The sequence below is a fragment of the Physella acuta genome, unplaced genomic scaffold (assembly GCF_028476545.2).
Source record: "Physella acuta isolate Inbredline_101_S28 unplaced genomic scaffold, ASM2847654v3 ptg000409l, whole genome shotgun sequence".
Classification (NCBI taxonomy): domain Eukaryota; kingdom Metazoa; phylum Mollusca; class Gastropoda; family Physidae; genus Physella; species Physella acuta.
This window is the reverse complement of record NW_026731928.1, coordinates 88,003-107,857: the sequence shown is the minus strand read 5'-3', so window position 1 is coordinate 107,857 and position 19,855 is coordinate 88,003. Positions and strand designations below refer to the sequence as shown.

Genomic DNA, 19,855 nt, shown 5'->3' with positions numbered 1-19,855 from the left:
TTCGTTATTGTCTAGCATGAAGAAAGAGTGATATCGTTTTATTTTAGGTCTGGTCTAAAGAAAGTGTGATATAGGTGTGTTTTTTTTTGTCTGAAGAAAGTGTTATCGATTTTTTTAGGTCTGGCATTAAGAAACAGATATCTGAGTCTGGCCTCAAGATAGTGTGATATCTATTTATTTTAAATTTGGCCTCAAGATAGTGTGATATCTATTTATTTTAAATCTGGCCTCAAGATAGTGTGATATCTATTTATTTTAAATCTGGCCTCAAGATAGTGTGATATCTATTTATTTTAAATCTGGCCTCAAGATAGTGTGATATCTATTTATTTTAAATCTGGCCTCAAGATAGTGTGATATCTATTTATTTTAAATCTGGCCTCAAGATAGTGTGATATCTATTTATTTTAAATCTGGCCTCAAGATAGTGTGATATCTATTTATTTTAAATCTGGCCTCAAGATAGTGTGATATCTATTTATTTTAAATCTGGCCTCAAGATAGTGTGATATCTATTTATTTTAAATCTGGCCTCAAGATAGTGTGATATCTATTTATTTTAAATCTGGCCTCAAGATAGTGTGATATCTATTTATTTTAAATCTGGCCTCAAGATAGTGTGATATCTATTTATTTTAAATCTGGCCTCAAGATAATGTGATATCTATTTATTTTAAATCTGGCCTCAAGATAGTGTTATATCTATTTATTTTAAATCTGGCCTCAAGATAGTGTGATATCTATTTATTTTAAATCTGGCCTCAAGATAGTGTGATATCTATTTATTTTAAATCTGGCCTCAAGATAGTGTGATATCTATTTATTTTAAATCTGGCCTCAAGATAGTGTGATATCTATTTATTTTAAATCTGGCATCAAGAAAGTGTGATATCTATTTATTTTAAATCTGGCCTCAAGAAAGTGTGATATCCATTTATTTTAAATCTGGCCTCAAGATAGTGTGATATCTATTTATTTTAAATCTGGCCTCAAGATAGTGTGATATCTATTTATTTTAAAGTCCGGCCTGAAGAAAGTGTGATATCTTTTTTAAAGTCTGGCCTCAAGATAGTGTGATATCTTTTTTAAAGTCTGGCCTAAAGAACGTGTAATGTCTATTTATTTAAGGTGTGGAATGTATCAAGTGACTAGTTGCAGCCACGATTGAACAAGTTTAGATTTTGCTACACACTATACATCGCACCAATGGAGTTAAAGATTCAACAGGTGAGCCTGGGGTACTGTCAGTCAGTGGATTTTGGTAGCAAAGATGTTCCTGTCCATTTGCACTTGAGATTATACATACGTGTTTGTGAGATTCTTTATGCTGTTTTAGGACTATGTCTCTATTTATACACCTAACTCTCAGGGTCGTAGAATGTAGAAAATTTCTCTTACCTCTCTCTCTCTCTCTCTCTCTCTCTCAAAAACTACATTACATATTGTATAGGGGGTCATTCATATGACGCCACGCTTTTTTGCCGATTTCCTACCCACCCTCCCCTCCCTTCTCTTATTATTACACAAAGTAACAAAACTTCGACCCCTCTCCTTAGAAGTGTGGCGTCATTTATGGACTAACCCCCAACCGTCATGTAGTATTTCTAGTTGTTCTGTTCTTTGTCCTTAATTATTGGATGAGACTACAGTATTTTTAAATTATTGAAAATTCAAGTTTTTACATCGAAACAAGACAGGCTGGATGGTTTATTCTATAGGTTACCAATCACGTTGGGACAGTACGTTTATTTTGTAGAATAACGACCATCGTACGTTTATTTTGTAGAAAACGACCATCGTGCGTTTATTTTGTAGAATAACGACCATCGTACGTTTATTTTGTAGAATAACGACCAACGTACGTTTATTTTGTAGATTAACGACCATCGTACGTTTATTTTGTAGAATAACGACCATCGTAACGTTTATTTTGGAGAATAACGACCATCGTACGTTTATTTTGTAGAATAACGACCATCGTACGTTTATTTTATAGAATAACGACCATCATACGTTTATTTTAATAACGACCATCGTACGTATATTTTTTAGAATAACGACCATCGTACGTTTATTTTGTAGAATAACTACCATCGTACGTTTCTTTTGTAGAATAACGACCATCGTACGTTTGTTTTGTAGAATAACGACCATCGTACGTTTATTTGTAGAATAACGACCATCGTACGTTTAATTTGTAGAATCAGAGGCGTAGCGAGGAAGGGGGGGTGCGGACCGCACCGGGTGACACCATTTAGGGGGTGACACCAAGGCAAAAAAAATATAGAGAGAAAAATTTGAGGGGGGGGGGGGGGGGGGGGTGCAAATGGAAAGTTTGAGGGGAGGAGGGGTGCAAATCGAACGTTTAAGGGGGGAGGGGGGAGTGCAAACAAGTTTGTCACCAGGAAGAGTCGCTACGCCTCTGGGGGGGGGGGGGGTGAAACCATTAAGTGCCGCAACGGGTGACACCCGACCCTCGCTACGCCACTGTGTAGAATAACGACCATCGTACGTTTATTTTGTAGAATAACGACCTCGTACGTTTATTTTGTAGAATAACGACCATCGTGGACCGTACGTTTATTTTGTAGAATAAACGACCATCGTACGTTTATTTTTTAGAATAACGACCATCGTACGTTTATTTTGTAGAATAACGACCATCGTACGTTTATTTTGTAGAATAACGACCATCGTACGTTTATTTTGTAGAATAACGACCATCGTACGTTTATTTTGTAGAATAACGACCATCGTACGTTTATTTTGTAGAATAACGACCATCGTACGTTTATTTTGTAGAATAACGACCATCGTACGTTTATTTTGTAGAATAACGACCATCGTACGTTTTTTTGTAGAATAACGACCATCGTACGTTTATTTTGTAGAATAACGACCATCGTACGTTTATTTTGTAGAATAAGATACCGACCATCGGTACGTTTATTTTGTAGAATAACGACCATCGTACGTTTATTTTGTAGAATAACTACCATCGTACGTTTATTTTGTAGAATAACGACCATCGTACGTTTTTTTTGTAGAATAACTACCATCGTACGTTTATTTTGTAGAATAACGACCATCGTACGTTTATTTTGTAGAATAACGACCATCGTATCGTCTTATTTTGTAGAATAACGACCATCGTACGTTTATTTTGTAGAATAAAGACCTCGTACGTTTCTTTTGTAGAATAACGACCATCGTACGTTTATTTTGTAGAATAACGACCATCGTACGTTTTGTTTTGTAGAATAACGACCATCGTACGTTTATTTTGTAGAATAACGACCATCGTACGTTTATTTTGTAGAATAACGACCATCGTGCGTTACGACCATCGTACGTTTATTGTGTAGAATAACAACCATCGTACGTTTATTTTGTAGAATAACGACCATCGTACGTTTATTTTGTAGAATAACGACCATCGTACGTTTATTTTGTAGAATAACTACCATCGTTGGACCGTACGTTTATTTTTTAGAATAACGACCATAGTACGTTTATTGTGTAGAATAACTACCATCGTTGGACCGTACGTTTATTTTGTAGAATAACGACCATCGTACGTTTATTTTGTAGAATAAAGACCTCGTACGTTTCTTTTGTAGAATAACGACCATCGTACGTTTATTTTGTAGAATAACGACCATCGTACGTTTGTTTTGTAGAATAACGACCATCGTACGTTTATTTTGTAGAATAACGACCATCGTACGTTTATTTTGTAGAATAACGACCATCGTACGTTTATTTTGTAGAATAACGACCATCGTACGTTTATTGTGTAGAATAACAACCATCGTACGTTTATTTTGTAGAATAACGACCATCGTACGTTTATTTTGTAGAATAACGACCATCGTACGTTTATTTTGTAGAATAACTACCATCGTTGGACCGTACGTTTATTTTTTAGAATAACGACCATAGTACGTTTATTGTGTAGAATAACTACCATCGTTGGACCGTACGTTTATTTTTTAGAATAACGACCATCGTACGTTTATTGTGTAGAATAACAACCATCGTTGGACCGTACGTTTATTTTTTAGAATAACGACCATCGTACGTTTATTGTGTAGAATAACAACCATCGTTGGACCGTACGTTTATTTTTTAGAATAACGACCATCGTACGTTTATTGTGTAGAATAACTACCATCTTTGGGCCGTACGTTTATTTTTTAGAATAACGACCATCGTACGTTTATTGTGTAGAATAACAACCATCGTACGTTTATTTTGTAGAATAACGACCATCGTACGTTTATTTTTTAGAATAACGACCATCGTACGTTTATTTTGTAGAATAACGACCATCGTACGTTTATTTTGTAGAATAACGACCATCGTACGTTTATTTTGTAGAATAACGACCATCGTGGGACCATACGGTCGGTGGAGAACGAGACCGAGGAGGGGCGGGCCACCATCGAGGACTTTTTCTCCGACGAGAACGAGAGCAGCGAGTCGTCTGACGGGGACGATGAGGACCTCATGAGTCGCTCCAAAGTTGGACTCGCACAGGTCAGTCGTAACACCTGGAGAGGGGCAGAGGTCAGTCAGTTTGGGGGGGGGGGGGGGTGGGGGGGCAGCAAAGGTAAATCAGTTGGGACGGTAGGGGAGGGGTGGGGGCTTGGAGAGTTAATTAATTGAGGCGGAGGAGCAACGGTAAATCCGTTTGGTGGGGGAAAGGGGGTGGGGTTAGGAAAGTTAATTTATTTAGATGGAGGGGGGGGGGGAAGCTCGCAAATGTATTTTAGTGAGTAGAGGGGGTGGGTGGCTTCCACGGATTATTTAGTGAGGGGGGTACTAAAGTTGATTCAGTGGAGGTGGTCTAGCAAATGTATTTCGGTGAGGAGAAGGGTCTACCAGAGGTAATTTAGTGGGGTGAGGAGGGGGGCTAAAAGTATTTAGCAACGTTTATTATGAGGTATCAAACACAAGAAATTCGGTCTTTGAGCTAATAAACCTAACTACTTACGGAGAGCCACAAATTTGTACAGAAACTTTTGTCATATCTCATCTCAAAGTTCGCCTTTAGTCTAATACTTCACTTTTAAAATTACAATTACACATGCGTGTTGTATCAAATGATATAATCTTTCTTCCAGACTTTTTTCTCCGGGAGGGGGGGGCACTTGAAATTTTCGGGGGGGGGGGGGTAGACTTTCTTTGGGGGGGGGGGGGGGGGGGCGAAACACTGTTAAAAGTATATAATTTCTATATAAATTTAATTTCGTTGGGGGGGGGGGGGGGGGGCGGGTAGACTTTCTACGGGGGGGGGGATGCCTGGAAGAAACTCTGATTGCGTTTTATTTGAGGTATTACAGTAGTATTACTTACTCTAGTTCATTGTTAACTGTGGATTTTATCAATTGTGCAGGCCGCACAATATTTTCAGTCGGCCGGGAAAGAAAAGAAAAAGAAGAAAAAGAAAAAACACGCGGGGCCGTCGTCTGCTCTTCCGTCTGCTGATCTCTCGCCTGCTGAGTTCAGAAAGCGCGGGAAGGAGTTGGTCGATTTTATCGCTGATTATTTGGAAGGTTCAAGGGACAGGCCGGTGAGTGACGTAGTGGAATGGGCAGTAACTGTAGGCAGGTTTTAATATTGGCAGAAAGTTTATTTAGGGGACTGAGTGGTAGAGAGCTGGACTGCTAACCCGTAAGTCTGGAGTTCGAATCCGGGTTCAAGCTAGTAGATGGGTACCTAACTCACGTTTGGAAAAGTAAAGGCGGCTGGGCGTAGTGCTGACCACACTATCTCTTTATATGTCGAGGTCACAGAAACAGGTGAACTCTACTTCACTTGCCCTTCAGACTTGAAAAGGGAACTTTACTTTAGAAAGCTTATTTAATTTGAATCCCATTTGCCGAATGCTAAGCCTGATGCAGGGGACAGGTTTAATAAGATAATATGATGCTTAAACTAAATAAAAATAAAAATTATCTTAGAGAACTAATTAAGTACAGTAATTAGGGCACGTACCCTGCCCACCACACCCCCTGCGCAAGAAGTAAAAAAAATATTAATATTAAATTTTTTTAAAAACATTTTAAAAATTCACTCCCTTGCTCCTCCTAGAAGTTTCGAATGACACCCCCACCTCCCAAGCAGAATGTTTGAAAGAAACTCTGGAAACATTAATCTGGTTATAGCTATCAATGATGTGGCTATTTTGCTACTCTGGTTAAAGCTCCCCATAGTGTGGCTATTTGGTTACTCATGGGCTACTCATACTGTGGCTATTGTACTCATGTAGCAGAAGCCAGTAGATTGTTACTTCACACAAGTAGTGTGGTATCTGGGTAGGTGAATAACCAGTGGTTGGAATATGGTAGACCACCTAGGTGGTAAGTCCTTTACCCAGCTAGAGGGTAGTTGATATAATGTTGATTAGAAATCTTGCAAGTACTCTCAACCTTTACACAATTTCATCAGGTGAACCACTCGGCCATCCAGGGATTTCTGTTCAAGAAAATGCCAAAAATTCCCCCAAAAGAAGCCGTCAACATGGACGATGTCTACAAAGACATCAGGGAACTTATTTTTCCAGGGGTAGGTATTTTTTTTTTTACTTTTCTATACAGGTTAATTAAAACTTAACACACGTGACTATCCTTAATTGGATGCACGCAATTTTGGCCACGTGTTATTAAATGATACAGATCTTACGCTCATTGTAAGATACATTGATGCTGTTTTACAACATTTTGTATATCTTAAAAACCTATGCTTCTAGTTTTACAACATTTTGTATCTCTTTAAAACCTATGCTTCTAGTTTTGCAACATTTTGTATATCTTAAAAACCTATGCTTCTAGTTTTACAACATTTTGTATCTCTTTAAAACCTATGCTTCTAGTTTTGCAACATTTTGTATATCTTAAAAACCTATGCTTCTAGTTTTACAACATTTTGTATCTCTTTAAAACCTATGCTTCTAGTTTTTATTACTCATTAACAACCAAAAATATAATCATATAAACAAAACCTCCAATCAGTGCTTCTTTCATATATCTTTTCGGAGTGGGGGAGGGGGAAGGGCACTGCTCAAGCTCGTCTACCCCCCCCCCCCCCCACCACCCGAACGAAATATAGAACTTATATAGAAAATAAATACTTTTACTAGTGCTCCGGAAAATTTAGTCCATCCACCGTGAAATTTTCAAGTGTCGTGTGTGCCCCCCCCCCCCCCCCCCCCCCCCCACTGCAACCAATATTTGTCTAGTGCCTGTCTAGCTGTACATGAACATTAGCCCGACAGCTCGAGTTAAGTAATACATTTGTCCATCCCGTGCAGATCCCTCAATGGCAAAGTCCCAAACACCACTCTCTGCTGCCAGCCGGGGGATCCTACGCCAGTCTACTGGGCAGTATGCTGTGTGACGGTCTAGGGTGTGTCGGCTTTACGTGGGTGAGTCAGTCCGTGGGACTAAGTTAGTCCATGGGACACATGGGTAGGTCAGTCTCTGGGCGAGTGTGTACATCTACAGTCCCTTGGACACATGGGTAAGTCAGTCCCTGGGACACACGGGTCAGTCCCTGGGACACGCGGGTCAGTCCCTGGGACACACGGGTCAGTCCCTGGGACACGCGGGTCAGTCCCTGGGTCACGCGGGTCAGTCCCTGGGACACACGGGTAGGTCAATACCTGGGCTAGTGTGTACATCTTCAGTCCGTAGGACACACTGATTAGTCAGTCTATGGACACACGGGTATTTAAATCCAGAGTCCCTGAGCACGGAGGTACATTCTCATTCAATGGACAGGTGGGAAAGTCAATCCCCAAACAGAAATAGAACTGTCATATTCTTTTGCATCATGTTAATTTACATTTAGGCTTCATGGCTTGTAAGCAGACTGGGCATACACCTAACTAGATCTATATCTTATTGGTGAAATGTCTCCAAGCTTCTAGGCAAACTAGCCCTACACCCACCTATACATTAAGTATGAAATGTGTCCTGGCTATAGACAGACTAGCCCTACACCCGCCTATACATTAAGTATGAAATGTGTCCTGTCTATAGGCAGACTGGCCCTACACCCACCTATACATTAAGTATGAAATGTGTTCTGTCTATAGGCAGACTAGCCCTACACCCACCTATACATTAAGTATGAAATGTGTCCTGGCCCTACACCCACCTATACATTAAGTATGAAATGTGTCCTGACTATAGGCAGACTGCCCAGCGGCCACAGAGCTTGAGATGGTTATCATGAACTGGCTGGCCCACCTCATGGATCTGCCCAAAGACTTTCATTTCTTCGGCAAAGGTTCGGCGTCCGGTGGTGGAGGAATTATTCAGGTGAGGGGGAGGGGGGCCTGCTTCTTGTTCTAAACCTTAGCCAATATTAACCGAATTTACTAAACTAAAATCTTTGTCTATACGTTTAATAAAGCATGTTTATCAAATTATTATCTTTAAATGACTAATAAAAATGTGTCCAATTATTTATTTAAAATAAACCGGGAGTGATCTCCCCTAAACTTTCTCGAATATTCTTATATAAAATAACAGGGGATGGGAACTCGGGCTATAGACATTATTTTTAATCCATTTTAAATACTTAAAGTTTTAAAAATAGAATAAAATCTAGTAGACAAATTAATTGCACACCAAGTGAACGCCAAATAAAAAAGCGCATAATAGTGCGCAATATTATTAGTACTTTTAAAATTTACATTAGTTTTTTGAGAAATCGGAAGTAGCGTAAATTACTACTTTCAGTCAACGGAAATTACTCAAAATTTAACAAAAGGTAGAGAATTAGATCTTTTACTTACATGTGAAATTTCATTTATCTATCTGAAATAGTACTCAAGTTATAGGCTTTTGAAAAATTCAAAGTAGGAAAAGTACCACTTCCGGTTATCGGAAATCGCTCAAAAGTTGATACGGATCTACGATTTTGATAAAATACTTATATATGAAATTTCATCAACCTTGCTGTAACGGTACTCAAGTTATCGTGTTTACACACGGACAGACAGACAGACACACAGACAGACACACAGACATACGGACAAGATTGCAAAATTATGTTTTTCCGTATCAGTGAGGTGTAAAACGTCGAGATTTGTAAAAATCTCGATTTTTTTTTTGCACGATTACAAGACTTTCTCTATACTTCGTATATACGAGAAAGTAAAAAAGGATTAGTAGAACGCTTCGGTGCTGTTTTTATGCTTATACATAATGATCTGTTAAAAAAGAATAGTATGGGGAGTAAACGCCCCAAAGCACCCCCTTTAGCCAGTGGCGTAGCGAGGTCGGGTATCACCCGGTGCGGCACTTAATGGTGTCACCACCCCCCCCCCCCCCAGAGGCGTAGCGACCCTTCCCAGGGACAAATTTTCGATTTGCACCCCCCCCCCCTCCTCAAACTTTCGATTTGCACCCCCCTCAAATTTTTCTCTGTATATTTTGCTATTTTTTGCCTTGGTGTCACTCCCCTAAACGGTGTCACCCCCCTAAATGGTGTCACCCCCTAAATGGTGTCACCCGGTGCGGTCCGCACCCCCCGCCCCCCCCCCCTGCTACGCCTCTGCCTCTAGCTACGCCCATTAAAGAAATACGTACACAAATTTTGCCTTGTACACAGAACACCACGACGGATGCCCTTCTCACGGTGACTGTGGCTGCCAAGAGGGTCATGTTGGAGAGGCTGAAGCTCAGCTTCCCGGAACAGACAGAGGCGGAGCTCTTGCAGAAGTTCATGGTCTACTGCTCTGAGCAGGTAGGTCAAGGTCGAAATCGGTGTGGCCAGCAAAGCTCATGGTTTACTGCTTTGAGAAGGTAGGTCAATGTCGAAACATGAGTAGTCGGAAAAGTTCATGGTCTACTGTTCTGAGCTTGTAGGTCGAGGTTGAAATTGGAGTAGTTCGGAAAGTCCAGACATTGTGAAGGTTGATGGTTGTTGACACTTAAATGACCTTTACGTCCATGGGTATTAATAATAATACTAATAATGAAAATACTAACAAGACGTTTGATCTCTAGGCACACCCTAGCATGGAGCGAGTGTGTGAAATAGCTGGAGTCAACCTCAAGCGCCTTTGGACTGACAGACAGGGTATTATGCACGGCGACACTTTGAGGTTCGCTGTGGAGAAAGATAAGGGCAAGGGATATCACCCTTTTCTGGTAGGGAATCCTAGTTATTTCCCTTATTAAAAGTTTTTTTTTATATTTCTATTTTAAACTATACTACACCGATTGGCCTACTAATAATAGTTTAAGTGTAACTTTTAAGTAAAAATATTGATATATAGATCGAATCATTATTAATAAATTTTATATTATTAATATTTGGTTACAATAATATTTAGATTTACTTATGGGGTCGTTCATAAATGACGTCACACTCACAGGGGGAGGGGGGTCCGTAATTTTGTGAGTGTGTGACGAGGGGGAGGGGGGGGGGGGGCAGATGATGCGACGTCACACTTTTGCATTATAAAAAAGCAATGTTAGAAAACGAATTTTAGACGTTATTTCGCGTTTTAGACAACTTTTAATAAAGTGCAATAGGAATTGATTAAAATACAGAGTTCAGACAAGATTTTTGAAAAATATCGATGTTTTAAGAAAAATTCAACTGCGATTTTGAGAGGGTTTGTAGGCTAAGGTGTGAAGTCATTTTAGGGGGGGGGTCTGGCTTTTTGTGACGATGTGTGACGGAGGGGAGGGGGGGGGGGTAAAAATCGTCAAATAAAGCGTGACGCCATTTATTGATGACCCCTATCATCTGATGCTTAACACTACTAACAGTTTAAAAAAAAAAATAACAAATAACAAAGGCTTACATAATGTGGATATAATGCAGAAAATAATGGGCAGATTTAAATAAGCAAACAATGAAACGCGTAATGAGAAAAATAACGAAAAATAAGTTGTTTAGGCCTAAACTTTGTTTTCTATCCCTACAGGTTATAGCCACTGTAGGGACCATTGCCTGTACTTCTGTTGATCAAATCGGAAAAATTGGGCCAATACGTAAGACATTGCTAGCTTCTAGCTGTTGGGATAGTTTAGTCAAGGACTTAAGTAGCTTGATACTATTAGTGTTTTATGAACATAAATTATTATAAATGTTAGGCTATTTAGATATTGAATTAGTGTCATTTTTTTCTGGCATACTGCGACATTTAATAATTAGTAGATAACTATAGCTCTAGTTAACATGAGTAGAATCTACCCCAGTTATTACTTTATGCGGACAATGTTCAATAGTTACTTTATGTTGACAATTTTTAATAGTTACTTTATGTTGACAATTTTTAATAGTTACTTTATGTTGACAATATCCAATGGTTACTTTATATTAACAAGGTCCAATGGTTACATTACGCTGACAATATCCAATGGTTACTTTATGTTGACAACATCCAAGGGTTTCTTTATATTAACAAGGTCCAATGGTTACTTTATGTTGACAACATCCAAGGGTTTCTTTATATTAACAAGGTCCAATGGTTACTTTATGTTGACAATATCCAAGGGTTACTTTATGTTGACAATATCCAATGGTTACTTTATATTAACAAGGTCCAATGGTTACTTTACGCTGTCAATATCCAAGGGTTACTTTATGTTGACAACATCCAAGGGTTACTTTATGTTGACACGGTTCAATGGTTACTTTACGCTGACAATATCCAAAAGTTACTTTATGTTTACAATGTCCAATGGTTACTTTATGATGACGATGTTCAATGGTTACTTTACACTGACAATATCCAAGAGTTACTTTATGTTTACAATGTCCAATGGTTACTTTATGATGACGATGTTCAATGGTTACTTTACACTGACAATATCCAAGAGTTACTTTATGTTGACAATGTCCAATGGTTACTTTATGTTGATAAGGGGGTCGTCCATAAATGACGTCACATTCGTGGGGGGAGCTGGGTCCATGATTTTGTGATGGTGTGTGATGAGGGGGGGGGGGGTTGTAGGCTGAGGTGTGACGTCATTTTAGGGGGAGGGCTGGCTTTTTGTGACTATGTGTGACGGAGGGGAGGGGGTAAAAATCGTCCAATAATCGTGACGTCATATATGGATGACCCCAAGGTCCAATGGTTACTTCATGCTGACAATGTGTTCATATTCCCCTCTAGTGGACGCGGAGTCTCCAAAGATTTGGTTCCACATCGAGTCGGGGTATGCCGGAAGTTCCTTCATTTGTCGAGAGTACCAGCCCTTGCTGCACGGTATAGATGTAAGTTGCTTAATTTTAAAATGGTGTGCCCCACGTGACCAGTGGTCAATAACCTGAGTACCAGTCCCCTGCTACACGCCATAGATGTAAGTTGTTTGATCTAAAAACGGGTGACCAATGGACGGTCGCTAGCTGTGGCAACAGCGCACTGAGGTGTTCTTTAAACGAATGACACAATCAGGCTGGTGTTTCACTATTAATTTCAGTACCTGGAAGATCTTTTGAAAAATGTGGTGGAGTTTAATTTCGAACTTGCTTATTGTAGTTCTAGCCTACAAAATGATGTTCAGTAGTACTATAGTTAATGGGGTTTCCTTAATTAATTTTAAGTCCAAATATTTTTATTTTTTTAAAGCAGGATATTTTCTTTAAAAAAAATTGTCAACTAAGAAAGAAAAAAAAAGACTTCAAACAGTTTCAGACGCTTTTTTTTCTTTCTCGACCCCTTAGGTTGTTAACGCCACGGGTGTGAGGCCATACACCCTCCCCACCCCTTCCTCACCCAGTGTTTCTTCCAGACTTTTTTCTCCGGGAAGGTGGGCACTTGAATATATTTCGGGGGGGGGGGGGAGGGGTAGGGCGGACACTTAAAAGTATGTTTTCTATATAAATTTGGTTTTCGTTGGGGGTGGGGCGGTAGACTATCTTCGGGGGGGGGGGGTTAAGCCCCCCAGAAGAGATGCCTGGATGAAACACCGTCCTCCCCTCCCAGCAACATAAATTTTAACGAATGTTCTCCCATCATATCCTCCTCAGTACGCCGACTCGTTCTCCATGTCCGCTCACAAATGGATGCCGGTACACATGGACTGCGCATGTCTCTGGTAGGTAGCGGCCATGTTGCCTTCCTTTAATCACTATGAATGTTATTGTATCAGGCTTTCTGTCACTTTGGTGTGGTCACTTCATTGATAATGTTCATGTATAGCTAGTCACGCACAAGACAACAACAGAAATAAACCGGGAGTGATCTCCCCTAAAGTTTCTCGAATATTGTTATATAACACTACGGGGGATTGTACCTCGGGATATAGACATGGATTTTAATTACTTAAACTTTTTAAAATAGAATAAAATCTCGTAGAAAAAAAGAATTGGGCACCAAGTAAACGCCAAACAATCCGTGTATAATAGTGCGGAATACTATTAGTACTTTATAAATTCACATTCATTTTTTGAGAAATCGGAAATAGCGTAAATTATTACTTCCGGTTAACGGAAGTTACTCAGAATCCGACAAAAGGCAGAGAATTAGATCTTTTACTTAATTGTTACATTTTGTTTATCTATCTGAAATAGTAGTCAAGTTATAGGCTTTTGAAAAACCAAATGTAGAATAAGTTCCACTTCCGGTTACCGGAAATCGCTGAAAAGTTGATGCAGAACTACAAATTTGGTATAATACTTGTTTATGAATTTTCATCAACCTAGCTCTATCGGTACTCAAGTTATCGTGTTTATAGACACACATACACACAGATATACGGACAGAATTGCAAAGCCCAGTTTTTCCGACTCGATTACGCATAGGACGCTGAGATTTTTTATACATCTGCAGATATATATCCGTATATGATGAAGTACTGAGGTGTCAAACGATGAAAACTGTCAAAATTTCATATGATTTGTGTGCACAATTACAATACTTCCTATATACTCTGTATACTGGAAAGTAAAAAGTTAAAACATTTTCTTCTAAATCTGGCAATGTATTAAAATAAGGAAGTGAAAAAGAAATATTCTTTTACATGGAACCTAATGTACAACCTTCTGGCAGTTTCTTTCAGGCATCTCTTCTGGGGAGGGGGGGGGACACGTGTACCGCCCCCGAACGAAATAGATTTTATAGAGAAAATATGTAATTTTACCAGTGTCCCGAGTCCGCCCCCCCCCCCCCCCCCCATCCGAGGAAAAAAAGTAAGGAAGAAACACTGCCTTCTGATACGATGGCGCCCTTTAATAAAACTAAGCTTAATCATGTCTTAGGGTGAAGAAAACGTCACATCTGACGCAGACGTTTGCTTGTGAAGATCCTGAGGGTCCACTGTACATACCAGCAGACGATAAAAACATCATGGCTGATTACAGGGTGAGACCCTGCATGTAAATTGTCTCATTTTCGGTCGTAGAAAACGAATTCATTATCAAACGCTCATGCTTAATATGATGGTTTAACCTTGTCTATTATTAAATTATTATGTAACATTTTCACTTGAAAAATTACCATTGTCTATGTGCTCGCGTTAGTTTTAATAATAACAAGCTTTTAATTTTCGGGTATTTAGTTCAGTTTGCAATGTTTACGTGCGGGTAAGCTTGTGGTCAAATCTTGTAACTTGAATTCGATCTATTATTAAAGCACCGTCATTCCCATCTAATGCACTATTTACTCAGATATTAAATTAATTATTAAAATTATAGTAAGCTTTAATGGGGGGAACAAAAATAGTGCTGGCCAATTGTATTAATGCATAAAGATATAAATATTATTGGAGTGACATAAAATTCATCATTCCTTTCATGAAAAAACATTTAGCTTTAAGAAAATGTGTGTTTAATCTCTTTTTATTAGTAATTACCGCAATTAAAAGCTTGTAATTGTTAAAGTTTTTATTGTAGTTTTATTATTGTCTGCTTTCTCTTCTGTTTATCTCTTCCCTTGTTGTGTTAACCCAAGCCTTTTGTTGTATTTCTTTTGGCATTGTGACTGCTCATTCTCGGCAACTCAGCAAGTAATCTAGTTGTGACTGTCTCACAACCCTTCACCCCTTCCACACGCAATTAAAATAACTTGCGGTTTTCTAATTCTAGTCGTGGAGTCTGCCAATGACACGACGATTTCGAGCCATGAAACTCTGGGTCGTATTTAAACTGTATGGCGTCAAGGGACTGCAGCAGAAAATAAGGGAGGTAAGAAAACAATATGCTGTGTGTCACAGTAACGCGTAGTTCACACCAACCTTTTCCTTGGGTTGGTGTCATGGACATCCCAGAGAGGTTATAATCTAATATATCATGAGTGAGCCTATACATAACACAATGCTTTACAAAAATAAATGTATATTACGAATTAAAATAAATACGAAATTGTATTTGTGAAAACATGTTTCATCAAAGAAGCAAAGAATCTAAAAAAGAAATATAAAATCGAAAACACCATTCCTGAAGCAATCAAAACTCAAAACATCTCCCCGCCTTGGATTTCCCACTGTCATCTAACCATTCGTGTCTATGAAAAGGAAAGATAACTGTCATTTTCTTCAACCTTCCCCATCTAAACTAGGCCTGACAAATATTTTTAAAATGACCTCAAATCATTTGCGCTTTATAGCAAGAACTGTACTTGTAAAAAATAATGACATAGAACCAGCATACAGACTTTTGGATAATATTCTGAGAAAGGAACATTTTTTCTCTGATGTCAAAAGAAAAGAAAGATATGAGAAACCATTTCTTAAAAGAAGTCGCCTGACCTATGAAAGATGTCGGAGAATTTATGATTCTGAAATGCGCAGAAAGATTGAATTTGTCATGAGAAAGAATCGACCAGATCCATTTTTGAGATAATATGTGAAATTTTCTATGCCATTAAATTTGTATGACTACCTGTAAAAAAAAAAAAAAAGTGACTCAATAGACACCATAGAAAAAAAATCTGACTATGATCTAGAAGAACTTAAGAAAATAACAAATAAACACATTAAGGATCAGTACCCCGGCAATACCTGGATTAGAGTATTCACAGATGGCTCAGCTGAAGATGCCACAAAAAATGGCGGGGCTGGCGTCCTTATTGAATGGCCAAGCGGAGAAAGCCTGGAAAAGTCAATAGCCACAGGCAGCCTATCCGACAATTTTATGGCAGAAAAGGAAGCTTTAGAGCATGCAGCAAACCTCCTGTCAAAACACCCTGAATCTCCAAATAGTACAGATAGTATTTCTTACAGATGCCAAATCTGTCCTGCAATCCCTAAAAAATCTAGTCCTATACTCAATCGCTTAGGACCACTAGAGAGGCTAAAAAATACCTGCAGCAGAATTGTGCTGCAGTGGATCCCGGGCCACTGCCAGATCCAGGGTAATGAGATTGCGGACCAGCTGGCAAAAATTGGAGGAAAGAAAAAACAACCGGAAATCTTGCTACACCCAAAAGAAATAAAAAAGAATAATAAAAAACAAACAAACACAAATGTGGTCTGACACACACCCTCACTACAATATAGATGATGAATATTATAATTTGACACGAAAACAACAATACATAATCTTTCGACTTAGAACAGGCCATAACAGACTAAATCAACACATGCATAAAAAACTAAAGGTTGGGTGTGGCGAAATGTGCCCTTGTGGCAAGGCCCCGGAAAATACGGAGAACGTCCTTCAGGAATGTTCTTTGTATAGACACTGGCCCCTGCTCACCCCACTCAGGGAAAAATTATATGGGGAACCTGCTGATCTGAAGAACACAGTCCGGTTTGTTCACGAAGTTGGACTTGTCTAAATCCTCCACTATATTCTCAATTAAGAACGAAGAAGAAGAAGTATTTGTGAAATGAGTTTGCAAAAGTATCAGTTTGCGGGGCATACCCATTAGTATTAACCTATCATTTCTATTTTTAAAATGTACAAACTAAACCACTGCTAAGCGGCGACGTTGAGACACAGAGTATACTTTTACTTTTGACCAGTGGCGTTGCTAGGTCGGGTGTCACCCGGTGCGGCACCTCATGGTGTCATCCCCCCCCCCCCCCCCCACAAAGAAAAAAAGTATAGGCCATATTTTTTGCCTTGGTGTCGCCCCCCTAAATGGTGTCACCCGGTCCCCCGACGACTCAGCTTTTGACTCAAATATCCCAAATCTTGTAGATTGTACAGTCAGCTATGTAACATCAGTTTTGTATTCATTTACTTTTACGCGATTTAATTTTATAAGCTTTTATTTAGTTTTAAATGCAAGGAAAATAAAATTTAAAAAGTAGCTTTCTTTAATATTATTAGTCGCTCGTAAAAATCGCTTAATTAGTTTTTTTAAGCGACTAATGCTTTAATAAAGAGTTTTTAAATTATAATTTCAGTTTAGTGCATTTAAAAGATTATTATTATAAAGTTTTGTTGTATTTTTTTTTATTTCTAAAGGATGTGAGAAGAGCAAAAGAGCTGGAAAAACTGATTGGAGAAGATCACCGCTTTGAAATACTGGGTGACGTCATGTTCGGTGTCATACCATTTCGTTGTAAGGTAACCTCGGTGATAGTTCAGGTCATCTTAGAATCACATGTGTTGCCCTAGCACTCGACTATTGAAAGGTTCATTAAACTACTGTATGGCACTTCTACTTTATCCGTTGTATAACCAGTGTTTCTTTCAGGCAGACTTTTTTTCTCCGTGGGGGGGGGGGGGGGATGGGGGAGAACTAATTATTTGTGGAAGGGGGGGGGATGACACACTCACTGGTAAAAAGTGTATTTTCTATATAAATTCTATTATGTTCGGGGGGGGGGGGGGGGGGGATTAGTCGCCTGTAAGAAACACTTTGTACAACCATTTACATGTTATGAATGTTACCAGCTCGTGTGTCCACTCTTTACAGCGCCCTGACAACAACGACATCAACTACGAGATCCTCAAGCAGATCAACAAAACGGCTGTGATAAAGATGACCGGCGCCAGGATCGGGTACAAGTTTTGGCTGAGGTTTGTCGTCGCTGGGCGGTACACGGACTCAGAGGACGTCAAGTTCTCGTGGGACATGATCAGACGTACAACCAATAAGGTGAGACATGATCAGACGTACAACCAATAAGGTGAGACATGATCAGACGTACAACCAATAAGGTGAGACGTGATCAGACGTACAACCAATAAGGTGAGACAATAATAAGGTGAGACATGATCAGACGTACAACCAATAAGGTGAGACGTGATCAGACGTACAACCAATAAGGTGAGACAATAATAAGGTGAGACATGATCAGACGTACAACCAATAAGGTGAGACATGATCAGACGTACAACCAATAAGGTGAGACATGATCAGACGTACAACCAATAAGGTGAGACATGATCAGACGTACAACCAATAAGGTGAGACATTAAAAAAAACTGGTGAGGCATTCACAGAAAGGTGAGACATGACCAGACGTACAAACTAAATGGTGAGACATTCTCAAAAAGGTGAGATGTTCACAAAAAGGTGACATTCACAAACTTGTGAGACATTCAAAAAAGGTGAGACATTTAAAAAGGTGAGACATTTTAAAAAGTTGAGAGATGATCAGACATTCACAAAAAGGTGAGAATTTCACTAAAAAGTGAGACATGATCAGACCTACCACCAATAAAGTGAGATATTAACTAAAAGGTACGATGATCAGACATAAAATCAATAATTAATAATGTAAACATGATCAAACACATGACCAATAAGGTGAGACATTCATATACAGGTGAGACATTATCATCATATATACGAAGAACAAATCATGAACAGACATGAGCAGGTGACAAGAACAACCTAAGGCAAGACTTGCCTATACAGATATTTGAGATATATATAAGAATTTAGCCATGTAGTAGAACTTTGTGTTAGCAGTAGTTAACATATAGCTATATCAACATTGGCAGGTTATAACTGACTACACAGAGCGTCAGCACAATGAAGATAGGTGTGGTATGCCAAACTATAAGCATGTTATTATGATTGGCAAAGAAACAAGGATGGACACTACGGAGAGCAAGGAGGAAATGGATGGAAGAGAAATGGATTCTATAATGGGTTAACATAGGAAAAATTGTTTACTTATAGTCTGGTTGGTTTACTGATTTAAAGATATCACATTAGTGAGTTTTCTTTGTCTTCAAATGAGAAACCAAAAAAAATATTTTTTTATTAAAGTAGAAAAAAATCCTTAAAATAGTTACCACTTGGATGTTTGTTGGGATAGTTTTTGAAATGCTGTTTTTAGATCAAGATCAATGAATGATTAAAATAACAAACAAATCAAAACAATTTAGGTTTGTTTATTGTGTCAAACAATTTTTTTAAATACATGTTTTGTTCATGAACCAATAAAGTAAACAGGTTCATTTTATTGCAAATTAAGTACTGGTACTTAAAAATTTGATTTATTGACATATATATCTATACAGATACATTTTTCTCAAATATAAAGATGGCTGACAATTTATGAGATTTTTTACATCCTCACACTATTCAAGTGTTGTGGTTAATAAAAAATATGATAACTTGTATTTACAATATTTAAAAACTAGTAACTGTGTGCAAATGAGGGTGCAAAAAGTTGCACTTACAAATCAATAGTTAACTGTCAGAATACTGTGCACTTTTTGAAAAAGTATTTAGTACAGCAAAATGACATTTTTAATACATTCTTCCAAATATTTTGGGATACTAGGTGCCACTTGATCCACCTATGCTAATATAGCTATAGGAAAAGAATCAATGCATTTAAATTACAAGTTTAAGTGTAAATCACATACAGTATAAAGTCAAAGCACATATTATCTAAGAATATAATGACAAAGGACGGAACTTACTACTTGCACATAATGTGCATGTTGATAACGTCATCTTTGATTTTCAATG

The 19,855-nt window shown here is 38.6% G+C and overlaps 1 protein-coding gene across 1 annotated transcript; it reads left to right on the top strand.

Moving 5' to 3' along the window:
* Positions 1-1,127: 1,127 nt before the first annotated feature.
* Positions 1,128-19,228, top strand: LOC131942506 (aromatic-L-amino-acid decarboxylase). The gene is made up of 16 exons (XM_059302409.1): positions 1,128-1,227; positions 4,381-4,539; positions 5,399-5,575; positions 6,454-6,570; positions 7,316-7,429; positions 8,199-8,327; positions 9,625-9,759; positions 10,023-10,166; positions 10,952-11,018; positions 12,146-12,246; positions 13,003-13,070; positions 14,233-14,335; positions 15,058-15,156; positions 17,386-17,487; positions 17,840-18,022; positions 18,874-19,228. The coding sequence occupies exons 1-16, from the start codon at positions 1,207-1,209 to the stop codon at positions 19,027-19,029; spliced, it is 1,875 nt and encodes a 624-aa protein (XP_059158392.1). The 5' UTR covers positions 1,128-1,206; the 3' UTR covers positions 19,030-19,228.
* Positions 19,229-19,855: the final 627 nt, after the last annotated feature.

Excerpts from the sequence above, each read along its gene's own strand:
- LOC131942506 (XM_059302409.1), top strand. The coding sequence starts at position 1,207 with ATGGAGTTAAAGATTCAACAG. Across the intron at positions 5,576-6,453 it reads AAGGTTCAAGGGACAGGCCG|GTGAACCACTCGGCCATCCA; the intron begins GTGAGTGACGTA and ends CAATTTCATCAG. Across the intron at positions 17,488-17,839 it reads TCATACCATTTCGTTGTAAG|CGCCCTGACAACAACGACAT; the intron begins GTAACCTCGGTG and ends CACTCTTTACAG.